The 25407-nt window shown below is 43.6% G+C and overlaps 2 protein-coding genes across 2 annotated transcripts in view; one reads left to right on the top strand and one right to left on the bottom strand.

Annotated features, from left to right (window-relative positions):
• SMYD4 (SET and MYND domain containing 4) overlaps positions 1–14451 on the top strand; it is a 58146-nt gene extending 43695 nt beyond the window's left edge. Inside the window, exons 4-11 of the mRNA XM_040423559.1 lie at positions 1348–1437; positions 7262–8183; positions 10017–10199; positions 10413–10570; positions 10688–10820; positions 12348–12464; positions 12539–12662; positions 13444–14451. Of these exons, the coding sequence (XP_040279493.1) occupies positions 1348–1437; positions 7262–8183; positions 10017–10199; positions 10413–10570; positions 10688–10820; positions 12348–12464; positions 12539–12662; positions 13444–13597 (1881 nt within the window). The 3' untranslated portion in view covers positions 13598–14451. The remainder of the gene's footprint in view (positions 1–1347; positions 1438–7261; positions 8184–10016; positions 10200–10412; positions 10571–10687; positions 10821–12347; positions 12465–12538; positions 12663–13443) is intronic.
• Positions 14452–15052: 601 nt separating this feature from the next.
• Positions 15053–25407, bottom strand: part of SERPINF1 (serpin family F member 1) — a 70218-nt gene continuing 59863 nt past the window's right edge. Inside the window, exons 7-8 of the mRNA XM_040423560.1 lie at positions 19197–19407; positions 15053–17245 (exon numbers count right to left, since the gene is read on the bottom strand). Coding sequence (XP_040279494.1) covers positions 16983–17245; positions 19197–19407 — 474 coding nt within the window. The 3' untranslated portion in view covers positions 15053–16982. The remainder of the gene's footprint in view (positions 17246–19196; positions 19408–25407) is intronic.

Here is a 25407-nt window from a genome sequence, read left to right as displayed (position 1 = left end):
TGACGCTTTTATATGCAGCAATCACCACCACTTAGTGGGGACAAGCGATCGATATAGCGATCACTTGTCCCCAGAGAAAATCATTGTTCCTGGACGGCAAATCGCTGTTTAGACTGCATGATCTGCTGCACACAAACTCTGGGGGAGATTTATTAACCTGGTGTAAGGTAGATTCCACCAATCAGATTCCACCTTTCTTTTTTCACTTCTCCTTTGGAAAATGAAAGGTGGAATCTGATTGTTTGCTATGGGAAACTAAACCAGTTCTATTTTACACCAGTTTGATAAATCCCCCCACACTGATTTTTGGTGCCAGCAAAACAGGACCACTGACCCGATGAATGAGCGTTAGCAGCTTTTACACAGGCCAGTTATGCAGATCAAGCGTTTCTACAAATGCTCAACCCTGAAATTGACCTGATCCTGGGCTGTGTAAAAGGACTTTTAAGACTTGTGTACCAGTCTGTGACAATATTTCGGGGTGCGCCATATTTGTCAACTTGCTGAGGAACGTAGTGCATGCGTTCTTATCTCAAAGTAGAGGATGTGCTTTCACACTGCAGCTGATGTGAACAAACAGGGCTGCAGTGTAAAGCATCTGGCAGGGATAGAGCAGTGATCATATCAAACAGGTTATGGATTTCAGACTCAAATCAGCCAAGGTGCAGTCACTTACTATGGCTACTCTTTGGTGTCAACCTGGAGAAAATAAATAGCAGGAAAACCATTTCTGTGGTAGGTGGTGGCATAGGTTTTAAGACCACATCTGGACATCAGCTTTACCTCATTCAGTTATCACAGAAATGGCGATAAACACCCCCCCCCCCCCCCCCCCCCCCCCACCACCACGATGCTCCAGATATGAATAAAATACCAGATTAATTGTAGTGGTTCTCTTGGCGGAGATCCAGTTGATGTAGGTAGTCCATGCCCCCAGAAAAAAAGTATTACCTTCAGCTCTCCTCCATAAGAGAGAATACTCTCTAGGTGGCACCAGTGAGACCGTTTTCTTCTTTCTGGAAAAGCGCTAATTTGCATGTTAATTCTATAGACATATCTAGCTATAATATATATATATATACATATACTGTTGCAATAGTGCTGACTTTCTAAACGAGCAGCTGTAATGCTATGAGTTTATTCATACCCGTCCAGATAATGCCTCTATACTTATGCCAGATGAATATCTCGTCTTTTACACAATATTTTTTCTGACCAGTGTAAAATGTCAGTTTTGGATAATATGCGAACTAATGATGTAGCCGCAGGTATAAAGTGGATGCAGAACGTCTCCTTTTCAGAAAGTCATCAGAGCTCAATGTTGTACCTGTTGTTCCTGTCCTGCAGGGTATCTCACATGGCATCCCTGGCACGGAGGAGATTGCAGTGTGCTTTGCCAATCGGTCAGCAGCTCTCTTTCACCTTGGCCATTACTCTGTGAGTATTGTTTGCGTCTCCTCTGTCGTTCTGGAGGTTTGTCCTACACGAGATTTCAATGTAAATCATGGTTTCAGTCAACCACATGCTGTAGATCTCCGTTTTTCTGAGCCCTGTCATTTTTCTTATTTCCTCTCACACACCCGCTGTTGTACATTGTGATGTCCCTCATTCATCTGTCATTTCTCCAGCCGAGTCTTTGTGCGCTCTAACTATTTATTTATTTTTAATCACGGTGGCTTAAAAGAATATAAATAGCTTGTTCCCAAGCCGCAGGTAGCATGGTAATAGAATAATTTTTCCAACAACTTTTTCATCTTAAAGGTGCAGTTCCCATGACAAGCTAGACTATGAAATCACCTCTCAGCTACTTATCATGCAATTTGTGATTAAAGCCTAACTCCATTTGCAAAACCACATTTTTTTTATGTGTTCTATAGGAATGAAGTCTCTTGCAACATGCTACGCTGCATTTACCACCCAACTGCTTTCTCCTGCATGTCCCCGGATGTCAATGGATTCCGGTTTATGCATGTACTAAACATAGTAGCTGGGGTTAGGCCATGTTAAGAAATATTCTTTTAGTAAATCTCGGCACAGTGGCGCTAGGCTTTAACAGTACCACAGGTAAGCAGTCTTATCGGTTGGCATTCAGGTAGCGGCAGTGAACATGGAAGAAGGAGATTCCCCAAGGTGCAGTGAAATCAAAGATCCCAGTACTTTCTCTGTTTAAGGGTCCATTCACACGACCGTAATTCTGGGTCCGCAAATTGCGGAACGGGTGCGGACCCATTCATGTCAATGGGGCCGCAAATTATGTGGACAGCACACTGTGTCGTTGTTCCCTTTTCGCGGCCCCTGTGAAAATAAGAGCATGTCCTATTTTTGTCCGCAGTCACAGACAAGAATAGGCATTTTCTATATAGCGCTGGCCATGTGCGGTCCGCAAAACACGTACAGTCATGTGAATCTACCCTTACAGAGTACCACTTTGTTTTGTTTTCTGTTTCTGTTTCGCTTTCAAATTCTGTTCAGAGCCATTCTTTGGAGGTATACATCAAGAGGAGCTCAATATAAGGCAGTGACCTATCACACTGTACAGGCATTCAGTAGGATATGTCATCCATAGGCTCCCATAAAAAAAAATACAGCAGTATTCCATAATGGGGAAAAAAAGAAATGTATGGCGTAAGACCAAAGGAAACTCTTGGCGTATAACAGGTCCCTGTGGGCCTATGGATACATTCAGCATATACACATGAACATTCACAGTACATATCCCAAATTTAGGGCCTAAAGGAGATGTGAACAGGCCCTTAACTGTATGACAGAAATGTGGTATGACCCTAGCCTAAATGCCATATAATCAATGGGTCTCCCTAGGGGTGGGCGATATAGACGATATGCAATATAAACTATATAAATTTAGCCAACGATAGAGATTTTGTTTATATCGCCATATTGCGGTAGAACATGGCATGCACCGCTCTCGGCACGCACCATGTTCTCCTGAGCCGTCACAATGGAGAAGGAGGGAGTCCCTCTCTCCCCACTGTGTGCGGCTGCCGCTGACCACCAATGAGAGCAGACTAGGAGGAGGAGGGACTGTGTCCACTGTGCCACCAATGAGAACAGAGAGGAGGAGGGGAGGGACTGTGGCCACTGCGCCACCAATGAGAACGGAGAGGTCCTGAGGGGTTAATTTCAGTGGATTACGGCGCGCAGTAATAGAGGCCAGGTATGGGATATGGCCGGCACATGCAGGCTACGTTTGTATTCAGACATATTAACTATATTCATTGGTGGCGCAGTGGCCACAGCCCCTCCCTTCTACTCCCCCTCTTCTAAGTATTATATTAATTGCGGGCCCTCCACACGATTAAATCATTGGTGGCAGTGGCCCCAGGGTGGCAGCTTCTGATCGGAGCACCAGCAGTGTAATCGCCGGGCTCCGATCGGTTACCATGGCAACCAGGATGCTACTGAAGCCCTGGCTGCCATAGTCAGCTCTCTGCTGCTGTGTGCACTATGCACAGGGCAGCAGGGAGAGTGTGAGAACAAGGGTTCTAGCCCCTAAGAAGGCTAATAGTTATTAAATAAAAAGTACTAAAATAAAATGTTTAATATATCGCACATGCTTAAAATTATATTGCAATATAGATTTTAGGCCATATCGCCCACCCCTAGGTCTCCCCTTATCTTTGTATAACTATGATTGCAAAAATACTTGGCAAGGTTATGAACAGAAGGGTTAAAGGGAAACCAAATACCTTTGAAACATGCTCCCCCTAATCGCATATCCAAACAACAAGAAAATTAATTTGCCGACCATCTAGGAATGAGGGTTTCTTGGATGATGGAAATATGTGAACACTGCCTGTCTTGTTGTTTTGTGTTATAACGTTAGGAAACAGATTTACTTCACTGACCTTCTGATACATTGAAGCTATATTCTCATCATACCATTAAATTATAAAATACATCCCTGAATTACATTATCTAGTACAAAGCTAGGAGCTGTCAAGGATTAGAAAAACATGGCTAATTTCTTGAAGAAACAGTACAGGTGAGTTTACATGTCGTTTTCCAAGATCATTCCAAAATATTGCAATATTGCTGCAGTTATGGAGAACTCAGAGTAAGAACCATGGCTGCAGTCGAGCCACAGTGTGTAAACACAGCCTACCATACCTGTAATATTGCAGCTCAGACCCATTCTCCTCCATGAACTTGAGGTGCAATACCGGACACATCCCATGGACAGGTGTAGCCATGTGTTATTTATCCTATAGAAGCCTTTTGAAGGTATTTTCGAAGACCTAAATATGGATAACCTATCCTCAGGATAGGTCATCAGTATCTGATCAGTATGGGTCTGAATCCCAGGACCCCCCATTCAGCTGTTTTAATGGAGAGAGGGACTAGCACAGTTCATACGGAAAGTTGTAGGGTAAAAAAATATACAAAAACCTCTTAATTATATGTACACTAATGCCAGAAGCCTGACTAATGAAACTGGTGAACTGGAATTAGTGATGTGTGAGGAGGACTATGACATAGTGGGAATAACTGAGACATGGCTGGATGATAGCTATGACTGGGCGGTTAATGTACAAGGTTACAGTCTGTTTAGAAAGGATTGTCAAAACTGGAGAGGGGGATTGGTCTGCCTTTATGTAAAGTCCTGTCTAAAGCCCACACTCCGGGAAGATATAAGTGAGGGAATGAACCCTAAACCTAAAATGTACTAATGGTCTTCATTTATATAAATAGTAAAAGGTATAAATCCAAAGGTGTTGGTCCTCTACAGAGTAATGAGGGGGGAGCTGTAGAGAGCGATGAGGAGAAAGCAAAGCTATTAAATGTCCTTTTTCTCCATTGTATTCACTGAGGAAAATAAACTGTCAGATGAAATACAGAATGTAAAAGTAAATTCCCCATTTAAAGTGCCCTGTCTGACCCAGGAAGAAGTACAGCGGCGTCTTAAAAAGATATAATAAAAGAAAATAGACAAATCACCGGAACCAGATGGCATACACCCCTGTATCCTCAGAAAATGAAGTAATGTCATAGACAGTCCCTTATTTCTGATATTTAAGGACTCTATACTGACACAGAGTATTCTACAGGATTGGCGCTAAGCGAGTCCGGTGCCAGTATTCAAAAAGGTGTTAAAAAAAAAAAAAAAACACGGAAACTTCAGGCTGGTAATTTTATCATCTGTCGTGGGTAAACTGTTTTTAAGAAGGCTTTCTAAGAGATTCTGTCTTGGAGTAACTCAATAAAAATAAGCGAATAACGCTGTATCAGCATGGCTTCATGAGGGATAGGTCATGTCAATCTAATTTAAAGGGGTTGTCCCACTTCAGCAAATAGCATTTATTATGTAGAGAAAATTAATACAAGGCACTTACTAATGTATTGTGATTGTCCATATTGCATCCTTTGCTGGCTGGATTCATTTTTCTGATACATTATACACTGCTCGTTTCCATGGTTACAGACCACCCTGCAATCCATCAGTGGTGGTCGTGCTTGCACAATATAGGAAATGACATGGATGATGGATTACAGGGTGGTCTGTAACCATGGAAACGATCAGTGTATAATTTGATGGGAAAAAAGAATCCAGCCAGCAAAGGAAGCAATATGGATAATAACAATACATTAGTAAGTGGCTTGTATTAACTTTCTCTACATGATAAATGCCACTTACTGAAGTGAGACCACCCCTTTAAATTAGTTTGACATGACCTATCCCTCATGAATGAGTTTCTATGAGGAGGTAAGTTCTAGACTTGACCGCAGTGAATCAATGGATGTCGTATATCTGGACTTCTCCAAAGCATTTGATACTGTGCCACATAAAAGGTTAGTATATAAAATGAGAATGTTTGGACTAGGAGAAAATGTCTGTATGTGGGTAAGTAACTGGCTCAATGATAGAAAACAGAGGGTGGTTATTAATGGTACACACTCATATTTGGTCCCTGTCACCAATCGGGTACCACAGGGGTCAGTATTGGCTCCATACATACGTACATTCTAAATGGTAAAACATTTGGTAACACTGACATTTAAAAGGACTTAGGAATTTTAGTGGACAGCAAACTAAGCTGCAGAAACCAGTGTCAGGCAGCTGCTGCCAAGGCCAATAAGATAATGGGGCATAGATGCCCGTGATGAGAACATAGTCCTGCCACTTTACATCATCACTAGTCAGAGCACACATGGGGTACTGTGTACAGTTCTGGGCTCCTGTGAACAAGGCAGACATAGCAGAGCTGGAGAGGGTTCAGAGGAGGGCAACTAAAGTAATGACTGGAAAGGGTGGACTACAGTACCCTGAAAGATTATCAAAATTAGGCTTATTCACTTTAGAAAAAAGACGACTGAGGGGAGATCTAATTACTATGTATAAATATATCAGGGGTCAGTACAGAGATCTATCCCATCATCTATTTATCCCCAGGACTGTGACGAGGGGACATCCTCTGCGTCTGGAGGAAAGAAGGTTTGTACACAAACATAGAAGAGGATTCTTTACGGTAAGAGCAGTGAGACTATGGAACTCTCTGCCTGAGGAGGTGGTGATGGTGAATTCATTAAAAGAGTTCAAGAGGGGCCTGGATGTATTTCTGGAGTGTTATAATATTACAGGCTATAGCTACTAGAGAGGGGTCGTTGATCCAGGGAGTGTTCCAACTGCCTGATTGGAGTCGGAAGGATTTTTTTTTCCCCCTCAAACGAGGAAAATTGGATTCTATCTCACGGGGATCCAATTGCAGGATGTCTCTTTTTCAGCCTTACAAACTGTTACTATACAGTGTACAGCGATGTGCTTGGTATATGGTGAAGAGGCCTCAGTATTCGTCCAAACGCTGCATCCTTTTCATACAGCTGATCAACCAAGCTGCCAATAACACATGAATAGCATGCCCTTAAACATTACTAAAACTCCCTTATTTACACCAGTCTTAGTAAATGTGGGTGACATACGGGACAGGTTAGTTAATACAATGTAACTACTGTATCTTCTCTCTGAAAATTATCCCCCAAATCATTCCAGACCAGATAAGCCGAGCACCATTCTGCACAGATGATCCCTCGTTCTGCTTCACATTTGTGGGCTTTTGCCAATTACATTTTAGCAGCCATAGCTGTCATTAGAGATATCACCATTTCCTAGAGAGAGTGTGCTTTGTGTTCTTTATAATACATTTTTTATATATCTGTAATTGGAAGGATGGACACTAAAAACTCTGAATGAGAAGGTGACAGCAGTCTCAGATTGTGTGTTCTCTTCTTTCTATGGAAATATCAGGCATGTTTGGAGGACATTAATCATGCACAAGAGCATGGATATCCGGAGCGGCTACAGAGCAAAATTCTTCTGCGACAAGCAAATTGTTTGCAAAAATTGAAGCAGTGCGACATTTCTAATACGAAATCCCAGAGAAGTGTAAACCACAAACCGCAAGAACTGAAGGGAAACCCTAAGCTAACCAATGCATCCAGTGCCCTGAAAATCAAGTTTAGCTCTTCCAAAGGGCGCCACTTGGTGGCTTCTGAGGATATAGCGCAAGGTGAGCTCCTAGTATGTGAAGAAGCGTATGTCAGTGTAATAATCCCTGACAGAGAGACAGTCACAAAGAAAAACCCATGGGACATTTCAGTTACAAACTGTGATCTTTACTGTCACCACTGCCTACAGAGAATGCTGGCGCCTCTACCTTGTCAGCTCTGCAGTTTTGCCAGATATTGCACTGTTCAGTGCAGGGACCAGGCCTGGGAATATTATCACTGTGTTGAATGCACAGTGGGTGGCCTTCTTCTTGTTTTGGGTGTTTTCTGCCATACAGCACTGAGGACTGTCCTGCTGACTGGTTACAAGCAGCTTTCAGAAGTCTTCTTACATCAGACATCTCGTAAGTTTCAGGCCTGTGCTGCAGATGAAGAACCTAATCGGACACATTCCAGTGATTATAGATCTGTATTCAGTCTTCTGTCACACAGTGAGAATCATAGAGGGGAGCACAAGTTTCTCTGTGCACTTACTAGTTCAGCATTGTGCAAGAAATTGGACATTGGTCTGCTGAGAAGCATGGGAGCGTCGCCCCGGACTGAAGAATCGGTGTCACTGGATGCCCATGAAATGCAGATACTTGGGTCTGCAATACTTCTCCACATGCTTCAGCTCCACTGTAATGCCCAGGCCGTGACTGTTATCCATGAAGAATATGAAGGTATTTTTTTTTATTATTCTTGATTGCCACAAGTAAGTTGAAGTAGTACCATGTAGCATTAGCTAATGGGTTTGTCCCACCATCAGGATAGGGGATAACTATCTAATTGGTTAAGGCCCAACCACCGTGAGCCCCACTGATCACAAGAGTGAGGTGCTGGAGTCCCTGGACTGACTGCAGCAGTGGTCACGCATGCATACTGCCCCTCCATTCTACTCTATGAGATTGCCTAAGAGAGGACGAATAGAGCTGAATTGCGTAGTAGAATGAATGTGTGGGTGCCGCTCCATTCGCTGTAGGGACTCCAGCATCTCAGTCTCATTGATGTCTGACCTCTGTGGATAGGCGATACGTTCATATGGTGAGACAATTCCTTTAAGGTACTGTTCACCACAAACACTCATTTTTCTGGTAGAGAGTCCCTAACATTAAAGTATTCAAAGACTCTTAAACAATTAATATCCCAAAGTGACCAGCTAAAATCGGTAAGAGAACCTGGCATCAGGTGTTCAGTTCCTCTGCGGCGTTATCACAGGGTGGGGAGGAGGGTGAGTGACTGTAAGGTTCCCATTGAAATCAACAGGCTACATGTCTACTGCACATACAGGCTAGGTACTAAAAAGAGAGATGCTTTTTGTAACCACTTCCTGTTCTGGCTAATCAATGAGGGTCTTTAACTGGAGACCACCCTCAAAGGATTTTCCCACAATTTACATTTATTACCTATACTTGATGGGTGATAAATGCCTGATAACTGGGGGCCCCAGCTGCAGTTTGCTGTCTGGAATACCCCTCATGTTTGGGAAATGGGCCAGTTTGTACATTGGTTATTATTTAGAACTATATATACTTATTGTTATTGCATCTGCATTGAAACCGGTGAGGAGCAATTCATTGCTAAACAAGTAGACATCATCCGAGAAGATGAGGGCTGCTCGTCCATATAAGACACGTTCTTTAACAGCTTTTATCAGGATAGATGGATGTGATAAAAAAAATGGGGTCATAGTGGTATGTCCATTCTCTAGAGTGGCATTGTATGTACTAGAATTTTACCAATGGTGGGGAGAGCACCTACCGTATTTTTGTCCTATAAGACGCACCTGCCCATAAGACGCATCTAGGTTTTAGAGGAGTAAAATAACTAAAACATTTTTTTCATTAGACCTCAGCCCAGAGCCACAATCAGACCCCCAGTGTTAATAAGACCCCCAATCAGACCTCAGATCAGACCCCCCAATGTAAATATGACCCCAATTCAGACCTCAAATCTGAGGCCCAGTGTGCAAAAGACCCTCCATTCAGACTTCAGATCAGAGCCTCAATGTGCATACCCCCCCATTCAGACCCCCATGATAATCAAATATAAATCAACTTACCTCTCCTGCTCTCTACGCCACCGCGATGCTGTGATCTGATGTTGCACAACGTGAGGTCACAGAGTGCCAATGTCCTCACGCTGTGCACAGGTCACAGCAGGAGAAGACCAGGAAGCAGTGAGTACAGAGCCCGCATGGGGAGCGCTGCTTTCATTGCCTTCTGGTCCTCCTGTACTAATGAGCACTTTCATAGTGGAAGCGCTCATTAGTATTTTCCCTATAAGACTCACTGACATTTTTCACCCACTTTGTGGGGGGGGGGGGGGGGTTCTTATAGTGTAAACAATACCCTAATTGGAAAGTAGAGCATATACCTAAGTTTTTATCTTGCAAACAGATGGACATCAGATTGAGTTAATACTTGCGTTAGTGTAGTGTGCCTTTATATACAGTGTGCTGCTTTTTTCATGGTACTTTTTGACCGTGTGTGTGTACTTTTCTTCCATATTTCCAGAGCCTGCCACCTCACTGGTTGAAAGCTGCACCAGTTCACGTCTGGCCACAGCGCTGTTCCCTGTCCTGAGCCTGCTGAATCATTCTTGTGACCCGAACACTAGTGTGTCCTTCCAAGGCAGATGTGCCATGGTCAGAGCTAGCAGAGCAGTCAGAAAAGGAGAAGAAGTACTCCACTGCTATGGTATGCTTCTCTACTGCCATTTTATTTTAAAAAGCCTAACTACTATTTGTGGTATACGTTATCCAATAGCACATTATGGTGGATGTTTTTAAGTTCACTAAAACAGAAGCATCTATTGTGGGCAGCCACAATCCATGTGACAATCTTGGAAGCGTCATTAGAGTATTGTAAGAAGTCCATACACTTAATATTTTTTTTTTCTTCGTCTTCTAGGGCCGCACAAATTGCGAGCAAATGTTGAAAAAAGGCAAAAGTTGCTGAAGGATCAGTATTTTTTTGCTTGCCAGTGCGAGGCTTGTACTCAAGAGCAGGTGTTAACGAATGACACCATCCATGATTTCTGTTGTCCCAAATGCCATTCCTTGCTAAAGGTGACATGTTTTATGTCTAGTAACAGCTGAACTATATGGAATGTAAGGTGGTGGTGTGTACGTGATATATATATATATATGTATGTATAATGCTTAGGTGTTTCTCTTCTCCCTAAGGGTGAAGATGAGCTGCACTGTGTTAATCAATCCTGTGCACATTGTCTGAGAAGAGAGAAGGTTTTGCTCCGTCTCCAGAATCTTCAGCTTGCTGTTCATAAGGCTCGGGAGCAATTGCAGAGCAACCATTCAGGTGACTATACGATAGCACGATGTTAGTGCACATTTGGAAGCATGGAATGTCTAGGAGCGCCTCCTGCTGCCGAGTGATTCTGAGCCTGTGAACTAGCTCCAAGCTCCATTCATTTGGGAAAATCCAAGGCAGGCAGGTAGATGCTAAATACTGCTAGCGTCAAGCATTTAGTTGAGGGCAGTAATAACTTTTTGGGTAGAGGTGAGCTTTTTCTTGTGTCAATATAATGGATTTGGGTGGAGAAACCTGTGAAAACGGAAAAGGAGTCATCTCATCAGACTGCGGCCCCCACAGCGATTAGCTGATCACCTACCACCTTTGCCAAACAGCTGCTTTTTGCCAGGGTCCACCAGGCATTTTCTCCTGAAGTGGGCACTACAAGTGACAGTGGTATTACATGGCAGCCATTCAAATGATGAGCCATCCTTGCAACGCACGGATGTATCAAGCCCACCAGAATGTGAACACTCGTACAGAGCTTCTGTCTTTTCTGGTTCATAGAGTGGGGAACCTCTACCCCCTGTGATGATCCTGCTCCCCAATACGCCATACAGATAGGGATTGTCTTCATCAGGCAATCATTTTAAAGGGGTTGGTCACCTTCTGGTTATTGTTGACCAAAGTGTATATAAGAGGATTATATGGCACTTACTAATATAGCCTATATTGAAATTCTGCACCATTTTCTGTATTTTATAAAAGGTACACAACGTCTTTTGTGCTGTCCACACAGCGATCTTGTCCATAAAATGGCTGCTGATGGAGGGTTATGTGACCAGACAAATCACCTCCATGTGATGTCTCCTCCATCTAAACTCCAAACAGAACAAGTGCAGGGAGGAGACATCACATGGAGGTGATTTGTCTGGTCACATAACCCTCCATCAGCAGCCATTTTATGGACAAGATCGCTGTGTGGACAGCACAAAAGACGTTGTGTACCTTTTATAAAATACAGAAAATGGTGCAGAATTTCAATATAGGCTATATTAGTAAGTGCCATATAATCCTCTTATATACACTTTAAGGGAACCCTCCATGAAAAACTTGTATCCTGAGGGTTGGGGACAATGCCCAAGTCTTTCAGAAAGACAACACAGCAGAGTAGTTTTTCCTGGAGTTTCCTTTTAGTTCCCAGCAATGCATTTGTCGCGGTGTAGATTTTCAATAAATAATCATTTATTTCATTCCAAGACCTTTAGCAGTGATGGCTAACCTCCGGCACTCCAGCTGTAGTGAAACTACAACTCCCAGCATTCTCCATTTATTTCTATGGAGTTCTGAGAACAGGCAAGCAAGTGTGCCTCTTGGGAGTCATAGTTTGACCAAAGCTGGCGTACCGGAGGTTAGCCATCACAGCCTTAGGGCATTTAACACTTTGACTCTCACATTCAAGAGTCCTAAGGGATGTGACAAAAAGGCACATACTGTATAAAAGCAGTGTTTGGTATTATCATGAGTTATACCAGTCAGTCCATGCTTGTTGTGCCCAATATCACGTCTCCTTTTTTTTTTTTTCATCTTCAGAGGCAGCAATAAGGACGTTGATGTCTTGTTTATCAGAAGGCAAAGAATTTCTCTCTCAGAATCACATGCTGTTTGGAGAGATCTTTGATCAGCTTGCTCAGGCCGAGGCCTCAAAAGGTATATATTTTTTGAAAAATAACTGAATACGATATGAACCTTTCAAATCTCACTTCATGAACTTTGCTTCACAGGCGACTGGGCTGCGGCAGCAGGGCATCTTAAAAAAAGTGTTCAGCTGGTGAGTCAACGGTATGGTCCATCCAGCATGGAATTGGGACATGAACTTTTCAAGTTGGCCCAGATTTTATTTAATGGGTAAGCTGATTCCATATTCATAGTTTTTTTTTTAAAGAGAGTCTGTGGTCATGGAGAACCCCCCCCCCCCCACGTAAGTATTGTAATGGTTGGTTAGCTCTGACACAGATTCAGAATACAGTGTGTCATTTGTATTTTTCTACTTAATTGCATTCCCCCGCAGTAAGTCACAAAAGGTCTGTTTGCTGTGGACGAATGCCAACAGAGGTGACCTGTGCTCTGAGATATAATGGCGAGGAGGTTCTTCAGCATACAGATCCTCTCTTTGCAGGCTTAGGGCTCACGCACACAACCTTTTGGCTGTTTTGTAGTCCGCAAATTGCGAATCCACGAAACACTGATACCGGCCATGTGTATTCCACATTTTGCGGAATGGAACGGCTGGCCCCTAATAGAACAGTCCTATCCTTGTCCGTAATGCAGACAATAATAGGACACGTTCTATAATTTTGCAGATGGCACGGAACGGACATCCGGATGTGGACAGTACACAGAGTGCTGTCTGCGTCCTTTGTGGCCCCGTTGAAGTGAATAGGTCGGCATCCGACTGGATCCGATGCGGACCAAAAATACGTTTGTGTGCATGAGCCCTTATTGTGGAGGAATGCAAGTGAGTAGACATGTTCTGAATCTGTCTTTTGAGATATCCAGCCATTACAGTAGTTTAGGGGGGGGGGGGGGGGGTGTTCACAGACTCCCTATTCCCTATATGTCTGTAGTCCTATATATTGAGTTTATCATCAATGAAGTGTAACGTCTCTATACACATCCTGTTTTGTAGACGTGAAGTAGATGATGCTATGGGTGTTATTCTGAGAGCACAGGACATTCTGTCGGTGCACTATGGACCTGACAACAGCATGGTGCAAGAGCTGCAAGAAATGAGGACATGTCTACTGGAGCTGTCTGGGATGAGCTCTGTATGGGAGAAATGATTTCAAATGGACTACCGAAAGCTTGTGGTTCTTCTTGTTTTCCCATACTTCACAAAAAACAGTACTTTTATGTGATTGCATCTCTCAGCACTTGTGAACTCCCTGGACACACTTGCAATTAACGTATCTTTGTGAAGCAACTGCTTAGGGAGCGTTCCTGACTAATTAGACTTGTTACACATTCTGTGGATGGTGCTATTCCCTTCGCATGAATTATTTTTATAACGTGAATAACTCCACGACTGGGTTAATTTTCTATTAAAGCAATGAAACAGAGGAGACATGATTCCTGAGCAATAAGTAAATCAGACTTTATTGCATTGGATTGCTCTAGCATATAGCAGTGGGTAAGAGTTCAGCTGAGACCTCACCAGTATATAACAGAACACCAGGTAGGATTTCCTAGGATGTCTAATATTTCTTGGAATTTTATTTTTTTTTTCCTTTTGGAAGGAGTCGCTCCTAATTTAAACATCAAGCACTATATAAGAAGATACAGGGGTAAAATAAGACATTCAATTTGATACATGTTCATCATAGTGTCTTACGCTTCATGATGTAATTTCTTACATTGGTGGCATATCGCTAGGATATGCCACCAAGGTCAGGTTCAGGACCCAACTCTGGGACACACAGCTGTCTCCAGGATGGACCGCCCCAAAGTGAATGAGAACACAGCACATGCATGGTGCGCTCTCCATTCACTTCTATGTGAGTCTGGAAAATAGCCGTGCAAGCGAGCATTACGGTTTTCTGGAACTCCCATAGGAGCAAATGGAGAGCATACTGCGCAGTCGCAGCCACCCTTCATTCACCCGGAAATAGCTGGGCCTGTGCTCCGTTATTTTCATGACTCCCATAAGTGAACGGAAGGTGGCCACGATTGCGCAGTGCGCTGTCTCACTTTGGGGAGACTGTTTTGGAGATAGGAGCGGGTCCAAGAGGTGGCATTTCCTAGTGATGAGTGTATGAGAAGAGACAACCCCTTTAAGTGATGATAAAGTATTACCAACCAGCACGGTTAGAGCATCTACATAGACCACTGTCATGCAAAAAGTGAAATTTTGGTACTGGGCTGTCTTCTCTTCTAGAAATAAAGCCAGTCTGGAATCCTTGTAGTATTATGCCTCGTTCACACGTCAGTGATTATGAGCCAAAACCAGACTGGAGCCTCCACAGACATAAGGTATAAGGGAAAGATCTGCACCTGTTCTGTGTTTAGAGCCGCGCCTGGTTTTGGCTCGAAATCACTGACGTGTGAATGAAGCATTGTATGAATGTAGCCTGACTTGGTGGCCATACAAGTAAAACATGGATGGACTGGGTCCGCCAGAGCGGAATACTCAACGGCTCTCTGCTCTGAATCAGAAATGATCTCTGTCATAGCGTTACAACTCTTTTAACGGCATATTAAAATATTTTATGTATTGAGGAATTTTATTGTTTATATCATTGCACTTTTTTGCTTCAGCAACAAAACTTTGCTTTTTTTTTTTTTTTTTCAATGATCATATATGACCCTAATTTTAGCTGGAAATATCCTTTTCCAAAGCAACAAATCCCGAAATTGGATGCCAGAGCCTATACATTATTCCTGGAAGAGATTTAGAAAACAATGCCTCTGCAAACAGCCTGGTAATACCACAGCAAAATCATTAAAGCACTTATTAGAACAAGAAGTATACACATTATAGTATACATTTTTTGAAAATTGATTTCTACACTCATGGCATAGATATTTAGGAGACATTCATGTCCTCAGTCTTAATGTGAATATCTGGCCCTTTAATCTATAAAATAGGGTCACCATTCTGTGCTGGGTAATTTCTAATTTAGCCCGCCATATGTCCTGCATAGATATACTTTTAGAAGATAATTTGCCGACTGCTTGCAGTCATGAATAGGGGGAGCTTGCTGCATAGTGGTATAAATTAAAAGAAACTATCCAATATCTAAAATATCCACCCCCAATGCCCGGGCCCCTTGTATGGATTATACTTACCTGCTTCTCAGCACCCGCGTAGCTCCAGATCCCTGCACGGCCGCCGCTTCTTCTCTTGCTCGGATCAAAACATCCGGCGACAGGGGGGCAAGCCATTAGCAGGCTGCGACGGTGACCAGCAGGGATCCGGAGCCACGCGGGTGTCGGGGAGCAGGTAAGTATAATCCATACAATGGGCCTGAGCATTGGGGGGGTATTTTAGATATCGGGTAACCCCTTTAAACTTGATAATAACGCTGGGGAAATGTATCAAGACTGCCATTTCACACAACACTTTTGATGTAGTTTGCGGTGAAGAGAGACCAGCTAAGAGCTGCCGTAGATATCAGCTACAATTTACAACAATTTCTTTGCTAAATTATAGTAATATAATGTAAAGCCAGCTCACCAGCCCGATATGTAGGCCTGCAGCCCAGGTGCTCAGATGTCGTCCTGCCAAACCTATGACTAAGGGCTCATTCAGACGGCCGTATGCTGTCCGCAAAAATGCGGATCCGTTTTTTTCGCGTATTAGATACTGTCCCATTAACTTCTATGGGGCCTTTTCTTCCGTTGCACTGCTCAGCAAAACAAATGAAACATGTCCTATACTTGTCAGTGAAAATCAGGACATGGCCTCATTGACGTCTATGGATCAGCGAAAAAAACGGAATGCAATCTGCATTTTTGTGGACAGCATACTGCAGTCTGAATGAGCCCTAAAGATGCAGCCTGTCTCTGTGGTGGTATTCTATGGATACCATCACCCTTATAAAAATCTAAGTTTTTACTCAAAACGCTGGATGAATCTTTCCCTTACTAAATAAATGATAGTAAATCTGTTGAGCTGTGGGAGGCCATGCCCATGAAGTGACGAGAAGTGTAAAAAGTTGCAAATTATAGCCCCGACTTTTTTTTTTTTACACCATTTTTGTGGTGTAAAACCATTGATAAATCTGCCCCATTGTGCAGTAAGATCCCAAACGCCCCCTAGTGGCGGCTGCAGTCAAGCAATGTGTTTTCCTTTCAATATACTATATGTCTATGCTAGGGAGTCAGTCTGTATCAGAAAGTGGAGCACCAACTGCTATAAAAATACAGTAAGAGAACCTAGCACAGAATTTTAGACCTATGAACAAGATATTGATTAAAGGGGGAGATTTGCTATAAATGTAAAAATCCGAACAGTAACTATATTTCCCATGTTGAAATAAAAGTGAGCGGCAAGTACTGATAGTTTAGCACCATATTTGTATTCAGATTTTTATAAATTTTGTAAAAAAAAAAATCTGGAATAGATATAAGGAGTTGGAGTTGAACTTTTCTTTGGCATAAGATGGCACGAATAATCATAATGACATTAACGGAGTCCAGAATTTCAAAAACCAATTAGAGACATGGTTATTAACCGGTAATTTCTTTAGGATTCATCACTTTTCCAATGAACAAGAGTGCACCGTTGCTGTCGGATCGGAGAACAAACAGGAATGGATGGTCCAGGTGAAATTCCAGCGGGAAATGTTGGCGAGCCTGGATGTCCACTGTTGGTGGACTTTCCGCTCCATCTTCATTCAGTTCCAGGATGGCCTTGTGCACAACATGCGTGAGCTTCAATGACTTTGAAGAGATCTTGCTGAAGTCCGGACTTTGGAAGAGAGGCTGAAGTTCTGAAAGAACAACATACATTGCATTAAGCGTGCTCATGAAGCCACCTTTATATAAAGTGACTTACATGGTAGCCTTTGACAGACAACCTCTTGTAACGCCTTTTACAACATATCCATGTGATTTTATTAACCTACAGAGGTAAATCCTTACTTGGTTGCATATTTTTGTCAGTATGTTGTCCATATGTTCAGGACAACCCCTGCCCATATGCCTTGCATGTGGATGTCAGGACATCTCCTAATTAGCCAGTCTTTAGGGCAGAGTTGCACAATGTACTTTGGTATGATGGCCACATTGTCATATAGAACAACTCCCAAGAGCAGCACCAAAAACAGGGGCATTACCATCTGACACATTTATGGCATATCAAGAGTGCATGTTCCACTTCCAAGACTCACACATGTCATGGGAATTGAGGTCCCCTTCTACCCAATCAGTACACCAGAGCGGAGGAGATTGTACATACATGTGGTTCCCTCCACATGAAGATCATGGGTGTGACAGAAAGTGAGCTTTTTTTTTTTTTTCCCTGGCTGTGATTGGATCTTGGCACAGCCAGGGATAAGGAGACGCCCATTGAGAAACCCTGGCGTCTCCTCCTCCCTGTACCGATGCTCAGTATTCACATACTAGGCGGGAAAACAGCGTTTGTATAGGTTTTTTTTTGCATTTTAAAGCTGAAAAAAATGAAAACCTTGAAAAAAATATATATATTTTTTCAGCACCATATTCTTATCCCTATAACTTTTTTGTAGTTATGTCTACGGAGCTGTGTTTTTTGCTGGCCGATCTGTACTTTTAGTCGAAGTGTGCGACTTTTTGATCACTTTTTTTTCAAAGTGACAAAAATGGCAAATTGTCCATTTAGAATTATTTTTCCACTATGCCATATTTTAATAGTATGGTCATTTTCTGACGCGGCGATGCCTGTGATGATTTTTAAATTTTTTTGCTGTTGCAGGTGTGGCTCCCACATCTGCACTGCTCAGATGCCGTGGTCCCGTTTTAGACGCTGGTCTTAATAAAGCCCTGCACTGGCGGTGGATCTGCCGGAGTTATGAAGAGGCGCTGGCCTCAACATAATTTCGGCGCATCCACTGCCGCTTGTAAATGTAAGACATCTTCCTAGCTGTTTTACATTTAGACCATTTTCTACGCCTAAAACAGGTGTAGAAAATGGTAAATGAGACTGGCCTGCCTCGTCATAAATTAGGCACATCTGTGACAGTCCTTGTGCCAAAACTGGGCTGGCGTAGTTTTTTCGCTAACATTTACGGTAGTTTCCAGACGTAAATGTTAGTAAATTTGCCGAGGGCCGTACTTCAGCCCCAGCAAATTTAACTGGCAGACACGGTGTAAAACTGGCTATGCAACTAAATATTGTTGCGTGGCCGGTTAGAAAAGGGGACTTGCGACTATTTTACGCCTAAAATAGTCGCAAGTCCCTTAGTAAATGTCCCCCGTTGACTTCAGTGGGATAATTTTTTTATTTGTTGCTTTTCTTAGCTTGAAATGAATGGTACTTATAATACTTGGGAAAAGCAATAGGATATAACAAGTTGAAATCCAACCTGTAAGGCTCCATTCACACGTCCGTATAATGGGTCCGCATCTGTTCCGCAAATTGAGGAATGGGTGCGAACCCATTCATTCTCTATGAATGGATGCAGTGAGCACACTATGTGCTCTCCGCATCCGCATTTCCGGAGCGCGCCCCCGAACTTCTGGTCCGCGGCTCTGGAAAAAAATAGAACCTGTCCTATTCTTTTCCGCAATTGCAGACAAGAATAGGCATTTCTATGGGGGTGCCGGCCGGGTTTCTGTTGGAGAGTCATCGGTCAGACCCCATAGACAGCTCTTTTCAGTAACGTTCTAGCACTGAAGGAGCCAAATACACTCTAATCTTTTATTTTAGCATGCAGAAGTATAAAATTAAAAGTGAAAACATACTCATCTCCTGAAGAGTGTCTGTGAGTTTAGCAGCGTAGTTCACCTTCAGCTTTGGTATGCTTAGTGTTATGATGACTGACTGCAATGCTCGATCTATGTCATGTACAAACTCCGATGTCAGACCTTCTTCAATTAATGTCAGGTTCTCGGTGAATTTGAGAGGGAGAAAAAACATGATGCTGACTCCCCCAGTGAGTGGAAGCTGGGCAATCTAGGATAAGAGCACAAATGGAATTATTATTACACAGCAATTGATGACTCAATTTATTCCGGAAAAAGGGAAACTGGGCAAAATTGACTTAATGGAGGAGATCAATCGCAACTACAGTAATTCAAGGGAAAGGTGAAGCAGGTACCCATAGCAAACCATGTTCCAGTCACCAAAAGGTTGGTTGCTATGGGAAACTCAACTTTTTACTAGACGATTACAGGGCTATTTCCAGAATTCCTATAGAAATTAATGTAGCGGCCGTACTCATGCCAGACCGGCAGCTCAGTTCATTTCAGTTTGAAAATGCAAGAAAAACTATAGATATGTGGTATTGTTGTAATCGTACGGACCCGGAGAATAAAAGTAACAAGACAGTTTTACCACATAGGAAACAGTGTAAAACAAAAAAAACTCCATAAAGCTGTGGCAGAATGTTTTTTTAATAATTCCACCCACCATTTGGAAATTCTTTTCCCGCTTCCTACCACATTGTATAACCGTAAATGGTGCCATTAGAAAGTGCATCTTGTCTCACAAAAATAAAGCCCCTTATATGGCTTAGGGAGGGTTGGGATAAAAAATAATGAAAATCACCCAGTCTTGAAAGGGTTAAAGTCCAAAATAGGCAGGTCACTAAAAGGCTGATAATAGTCAAGCGATTTAAAGGGGGTTGTCCGGGATCAAACTCATTTTTTTTAAAGTAGCTTACTCACCATTAGAAGCCAAGTTTATGTTCCCAAGATGTTTTTAGGTAGCTTTGACGCTGCTGCATGGCTCCTACAGTCCCCATATCTGTTTATGTATGCCATCACTTCCTGCTGCAAAGCATTGTGTGTCCCAGCAGACGGTTTCTACAGTGTAAGATCACCTCCCTGCATCCGCCCCCTCATACATATTCAGCCTCCTGCACATTATTCCCTCCTCCATAGATCCGCCCCCTCATACATATTCAGCCTCCTGCACATTATTCACTCCTCCATAGATCCGCCCCCTCATACATATTCAGCCTCCTGCACATTATTCACTCCTCCATGGATCCGCCCCCTCATACATATTCAGCCTCCTGCACATTATTCACTCCTCCATAGATCCGCCCCCTCTTACATATTCAGCCTCCTGCACATTCCCTTCTCCATAGATCCGCCCCCTCATACATAATTATCCTCCTGCACATTATTCACTCCTCCATAGATCCGCCCCCTCTTACATATTCAGCCTCCCGCACATTATTCACTCCTCCATAGATCCGCCCCCTCTTACATATTCAGCCTCCTGCACATTATTCACTCCTCCATAGATCCGCCCCCTCATACATATTCATCCTCCTGCACATTATTCACTCCTCCATAGATCCGCCCCTTCTTACATATTCAGCCTCCTGCACATTATTCACTCCTCCATAGATCCGCCCCCTCTTACATATTCAGCCTCCTGCACATTATTCACTGCTCCATAGATCCGCCCCCTCATACATATTCAGCCTCCTGCACCTTATTCACTCCTCCATAGATCCGCCCCCCTCATACATATTCATCCTCCTGCACATTATTCACTGCTCCATAGATCCGCCCCCCTCATACATATTCAGCCTCCTGCACATTATTCACTCCTCCATAGATCCGCCCCCTCATACATATTCAGCCTCCTGCACATTATTCCCTCCTCCATGGATCCGCCCCCTCATACATATTCAGCCTCCTGCACATTATTCACTCCTCCATAGATCCGCCCCCTCATACATATTCATCCTCCTGCACATTATTCACTCCTCCATAGATCCGCCCCCCTCTTACATATTCAGCCTCCTGCACATTATTCACTGCTCCATAGATCCGCCCCCTCTTACATATTCAGCCTCCTGCACATTATTCACTGCTCCATAGATCCGCCCCCCTCATACATATTCAGCCTCCTGCACATTATTCACTCCATAGATCCGCCCCCTCATACATATTCAGCCTCCTGCACATTATTCACTCCTCCATAGATCCGCCCCCTCTTACATATTCAGCCTCCTGCACATTATTCACTCCTCCATAGATCCGCCCCCTCATACATATTCAGCCTCCTGCACATTATTGCCTCCTCCATAGATCCGCCCCCTCATACATATTCAGCCTCCTGCACATTATTCACTGCTTCATAGATCCGCCCCCTCATACATATTCAGCCTCCTGCACATTATTCACTCCTCCATAGATCCGCCCCCCTCATACATATTCAGCCTCCTGCACATTATTCACTCCTCCATAGATCCGCCCCCCTCATACATATTCATCCTCCATAAACTCCTCCTTGCACATGTTATGTGCTCAGTGTTGCAGAGCAGAGAGGCAGACAGTGAATCCACATACAGAATGCTACATCATTTATACTGCATTCCTTTTAGGTTTACATTCATCATTACAATAACCAATTTACAGTAATCTATCCAAGCAATGATAAAGTTGTTTTACAATGTCCCCAATTTTGCTCTGCTACACAGATAAGTCTACTTTCACACTTGCGTTTGGTGTGGATCCATCATGGACGGATCCGCATCTATAATACAACCGTCTTCATCTGCTCAGAACGGATCCTGTTTGTATTATCTTTACCTTAGCCAATACGGATCCCTCTCGAACACCATTGAAAGTCAATGTAGGACGGATCCTTTTTTTATTGTGCCATATTGTGTCAGTGAAAACGGATCGGTCCCCATTGACTTACATTGTGTGTCAGGACGGATCCGTTTGGCTCAGTTTCATCAGACGGACAAGCAGCCTGCAGAGCAGAATGGTGTCTGATCGTAGGCAAACTTATGCATTCTGAGCGAATCCTTTATCTATTCAGAATGCATTAGGGCAAAACTGATCCGTTTTGGACGCTTGTGTGATCCCCAGAACAGATCTCACAAACGGAAACCAAATCGCTAGTGTGAAAGTAGCCTTAGGCTACATCAGTGCTTCTCAATTATTTTCTGTCATGCCCCCCCTAGGAAGAAGAAAAATGTTGCGCCCCCCGCGCGACTGTAAATAGTATCATTTGTCTATAAAATTGTTAGAACGGACACTTATGGGGGGGATCTGTGGATGACGGACACTTATGGGGGGGATCTGTGGATGACGGACACTTATGGGGGGGGATCTGTGGATGACGGACACTTATGGGGGGATCTGTGGATGACGGACACTTATGGTGGGATCTGTGGATGACGGACACTTATGGGGGGGATCTGTGGCTGGCACTGTTACAGGGGGATCTGTGGCTGGCACTGTTATATATGTGCCATCCACAGACCCCCCACCCCATAACAGTGCCGTCCACAGTGCCCCCCCAGCCCATAACAGTGCCATCCACAGACCCCCACCCCTTAACTGTGCCATCCACAGATTCCGTGTGCCCGCCGCTTAAAGTTATTAAACATGCCCCCCTCACTCCTAATAGTACCGTATATCCGAATTTCTTCTGTATAATGCCGGGCGGCCGGCGCGTCCCTCAGTGACGTCACTTGTCTGCGCCGCCTGCTTCATTCATAAAGCAGGCGGCACAGGCACGTGACATCACTGAGGGACGCGCCGGCCCGCCTGCCGGCATTATACAGAAGAAATTCGGATATACGGTACTATTAGGAGTGAGGGGGGCATGTCTAATAACTTTTAATTCAATAATACATTTTATATTAGTATACCGGAGGGAGCGGTGGGGCGGGGCTATAGTACAGTGACCGCACCACCCCACCGCTATTGCCGGCTCCCAGCTCCTCCTCCCCCGGCCCCCGCTCCGTACATCGCGTCCAGCGCCTGCGCCGGCCTCTGATCAGACGGGAGATGAGCGCTTCCACAATGGAAGCGCTCATCTCCCTGCCGCATATTACACTGCGAGCTGTCGGCCGCCCGGCGCCCCTGTTACTATGGCGCCCTGTGCGGCCGCACAGCCCACACACCCCAAAGGCCGGCCCTGAACGAGCCCCCCTTTACGGAGCCTGGCGCCCCCCCCCCCACTATTTGAGAAGCACTGGGCTACATGCACACGACAGTTTTTTGTTGCTGTCCGCAAATCGGGGATTAGCAAAACAAAAATTATGCCAGTTTTTTTTCCGTAGGATCCATTTTTTTCACAGATCCCTTTTAATAAATGCCTATCGTCTGCAAATGAGAAAAAAGTCGGACATACACTATATTTTTTTTTTTATTATGGAAAAAGAAAATGCAGAACACCTATCATTTTTTTACTGACCCATTGAATTGAATGGGTCCCCATCCTATCTGGAAAAAAAACAGAACGGACTCCGGGAAAAACAACTGTCCACATTGGCGGATCTGCAATATACGTGCACCGTTCCGTGTGCATTCCACATCACGGATGCAGACCCATTCACTTCAATGGGTCTACAAATTCGGAGATGCAGAATGGAGAAGAACAGAAGCGCGGAATGTATCACTAAGGAAACACTATGGAGTGCTTCCTGGGGTTCCATTCTGTGCCTCGGCACCACAAAAAGATAGAACTTGCTCTATCTTTTTGTGGAACAGATGGATCGTGGATCCATTCAAGTGCATCACGGTGCATTGTGGACCTAGATTTGCGGTCTACAGCACGAGCACGGGTTGCACCAAGTCGTGCAAACAAGGCCTTATGCGGGCGTTAAATTGCGGTTCCTCAAAATACAAATGCCGTCTGTGTGCCGTATGAAATTTGTCTAAACAAACGGTCAGTCCATTAGGGCTCGTACACTGCAGCTGCCCAACCATGGCTGTATTGTCTCCCACATACAGTGGGTCCACAATACACGTCAAGTGGCCGTGTGTAACACGGATCACGGACCCATTCACTTAAAAGTGTCCGCAATCATGGAGATGCGGTGCAGAAGTACGCAGCGGAACCCCGTGGAAGCACTACGGCGTTTCTAGCCATGCCTCCGCACCGAAAAAAAATAATTCATGCAATACTGTTATGTGAAACGGAGGTATCACGGACCCATTCAAGTTGAAACGATCTGGATCCGTCCCGGCGGCGGTACGGACATTGCCCATGCATTGGTGACCTGAAATTGAGGTCACTAGTGCACGGAACGGCACACCTACGTGTGAATGAGCCCTCATAGGAACACCTCTTTTTTTCAGGAAGACGGACAAGAATAGGACATAATATGCTGACAGCATCACACTATAAGGGCCACGCTCCCACATCTATCCATAAACATCGCTGACAGCATCACACTATAAGGGGCACACTCCCACATCTATCCATAAACATCGCTGACAGCATCACACTATAAGGGGCACACTCCCACATCTATCCATAAACATCGCTGACAGCATCACACTATAAGGGGCACACTCCCACATCTATCCATAAATATCGCTGACAGCTTTACACAATAATATCATTTTTGAAACCAAAAATTTGTTTGTGTCTCGATAGTCTGAGAGCCCTAGCTTTTTTATTTTTTGACCGATTATCTTAGTAAGGGTCTTATTTTTTGCGGGATGAAATGACGGTTTGATTGATACTATTTTTGGGGTCTTCCGCCTTTTTGATTGCTTGGAGTTGCACTTTATGTGATGTTAGGTGCCAAAAAAAAAAAAAAGGCTTTCTTGGTTTTATTTTATTTGTTTCACAGTGTTCACCGGAGAGGTTAGGTCATGTGATATTTTTACAGAGCCGGTTTTTACGGACATTGCGATACCTAATATGTCTACTTTTACGAATTTATTTAACTTTATCACAATAATAGCATATTTTTTTTTTTTGTTATGTTTTAGAGTCTCCATGTTCTAAGAGCAATATTTATTTTTATTTTTTAAGCAATTTTCTTATATAGGGGCTCTTTTTTGCAGGATGAGGTGACGTTTTTATTGGTACCATTTTGTGGGACATACACCTTTTTGATCGCTTGCTGTTAAAACTTTGTGATGTAAGATGAAAAAAAATGGCCTTTTTTTACACAGTTTTTATTTTATTTTTTGTGATGTTTATCGGACATGGTGGATCATGTGATATATTTAGAGAGCCGGT

The sequence above is a fragment of the Bufo bufo genome, chromosome 3 (assembly GCF_905171765.1).
Source record: "Bufo bufo chromosome 3, aBufBuf1.1, whole genome shotgun sequence".
NCBI classification, from domain to species: Eukaryota; Metazoa; Chordata; class Amphibia; order Anura; family Bufonidae; genus Bufo; species Bufo bufo.
This window is presented reverse-complemented; position numbering and strand designations above follow the sequence as displayed.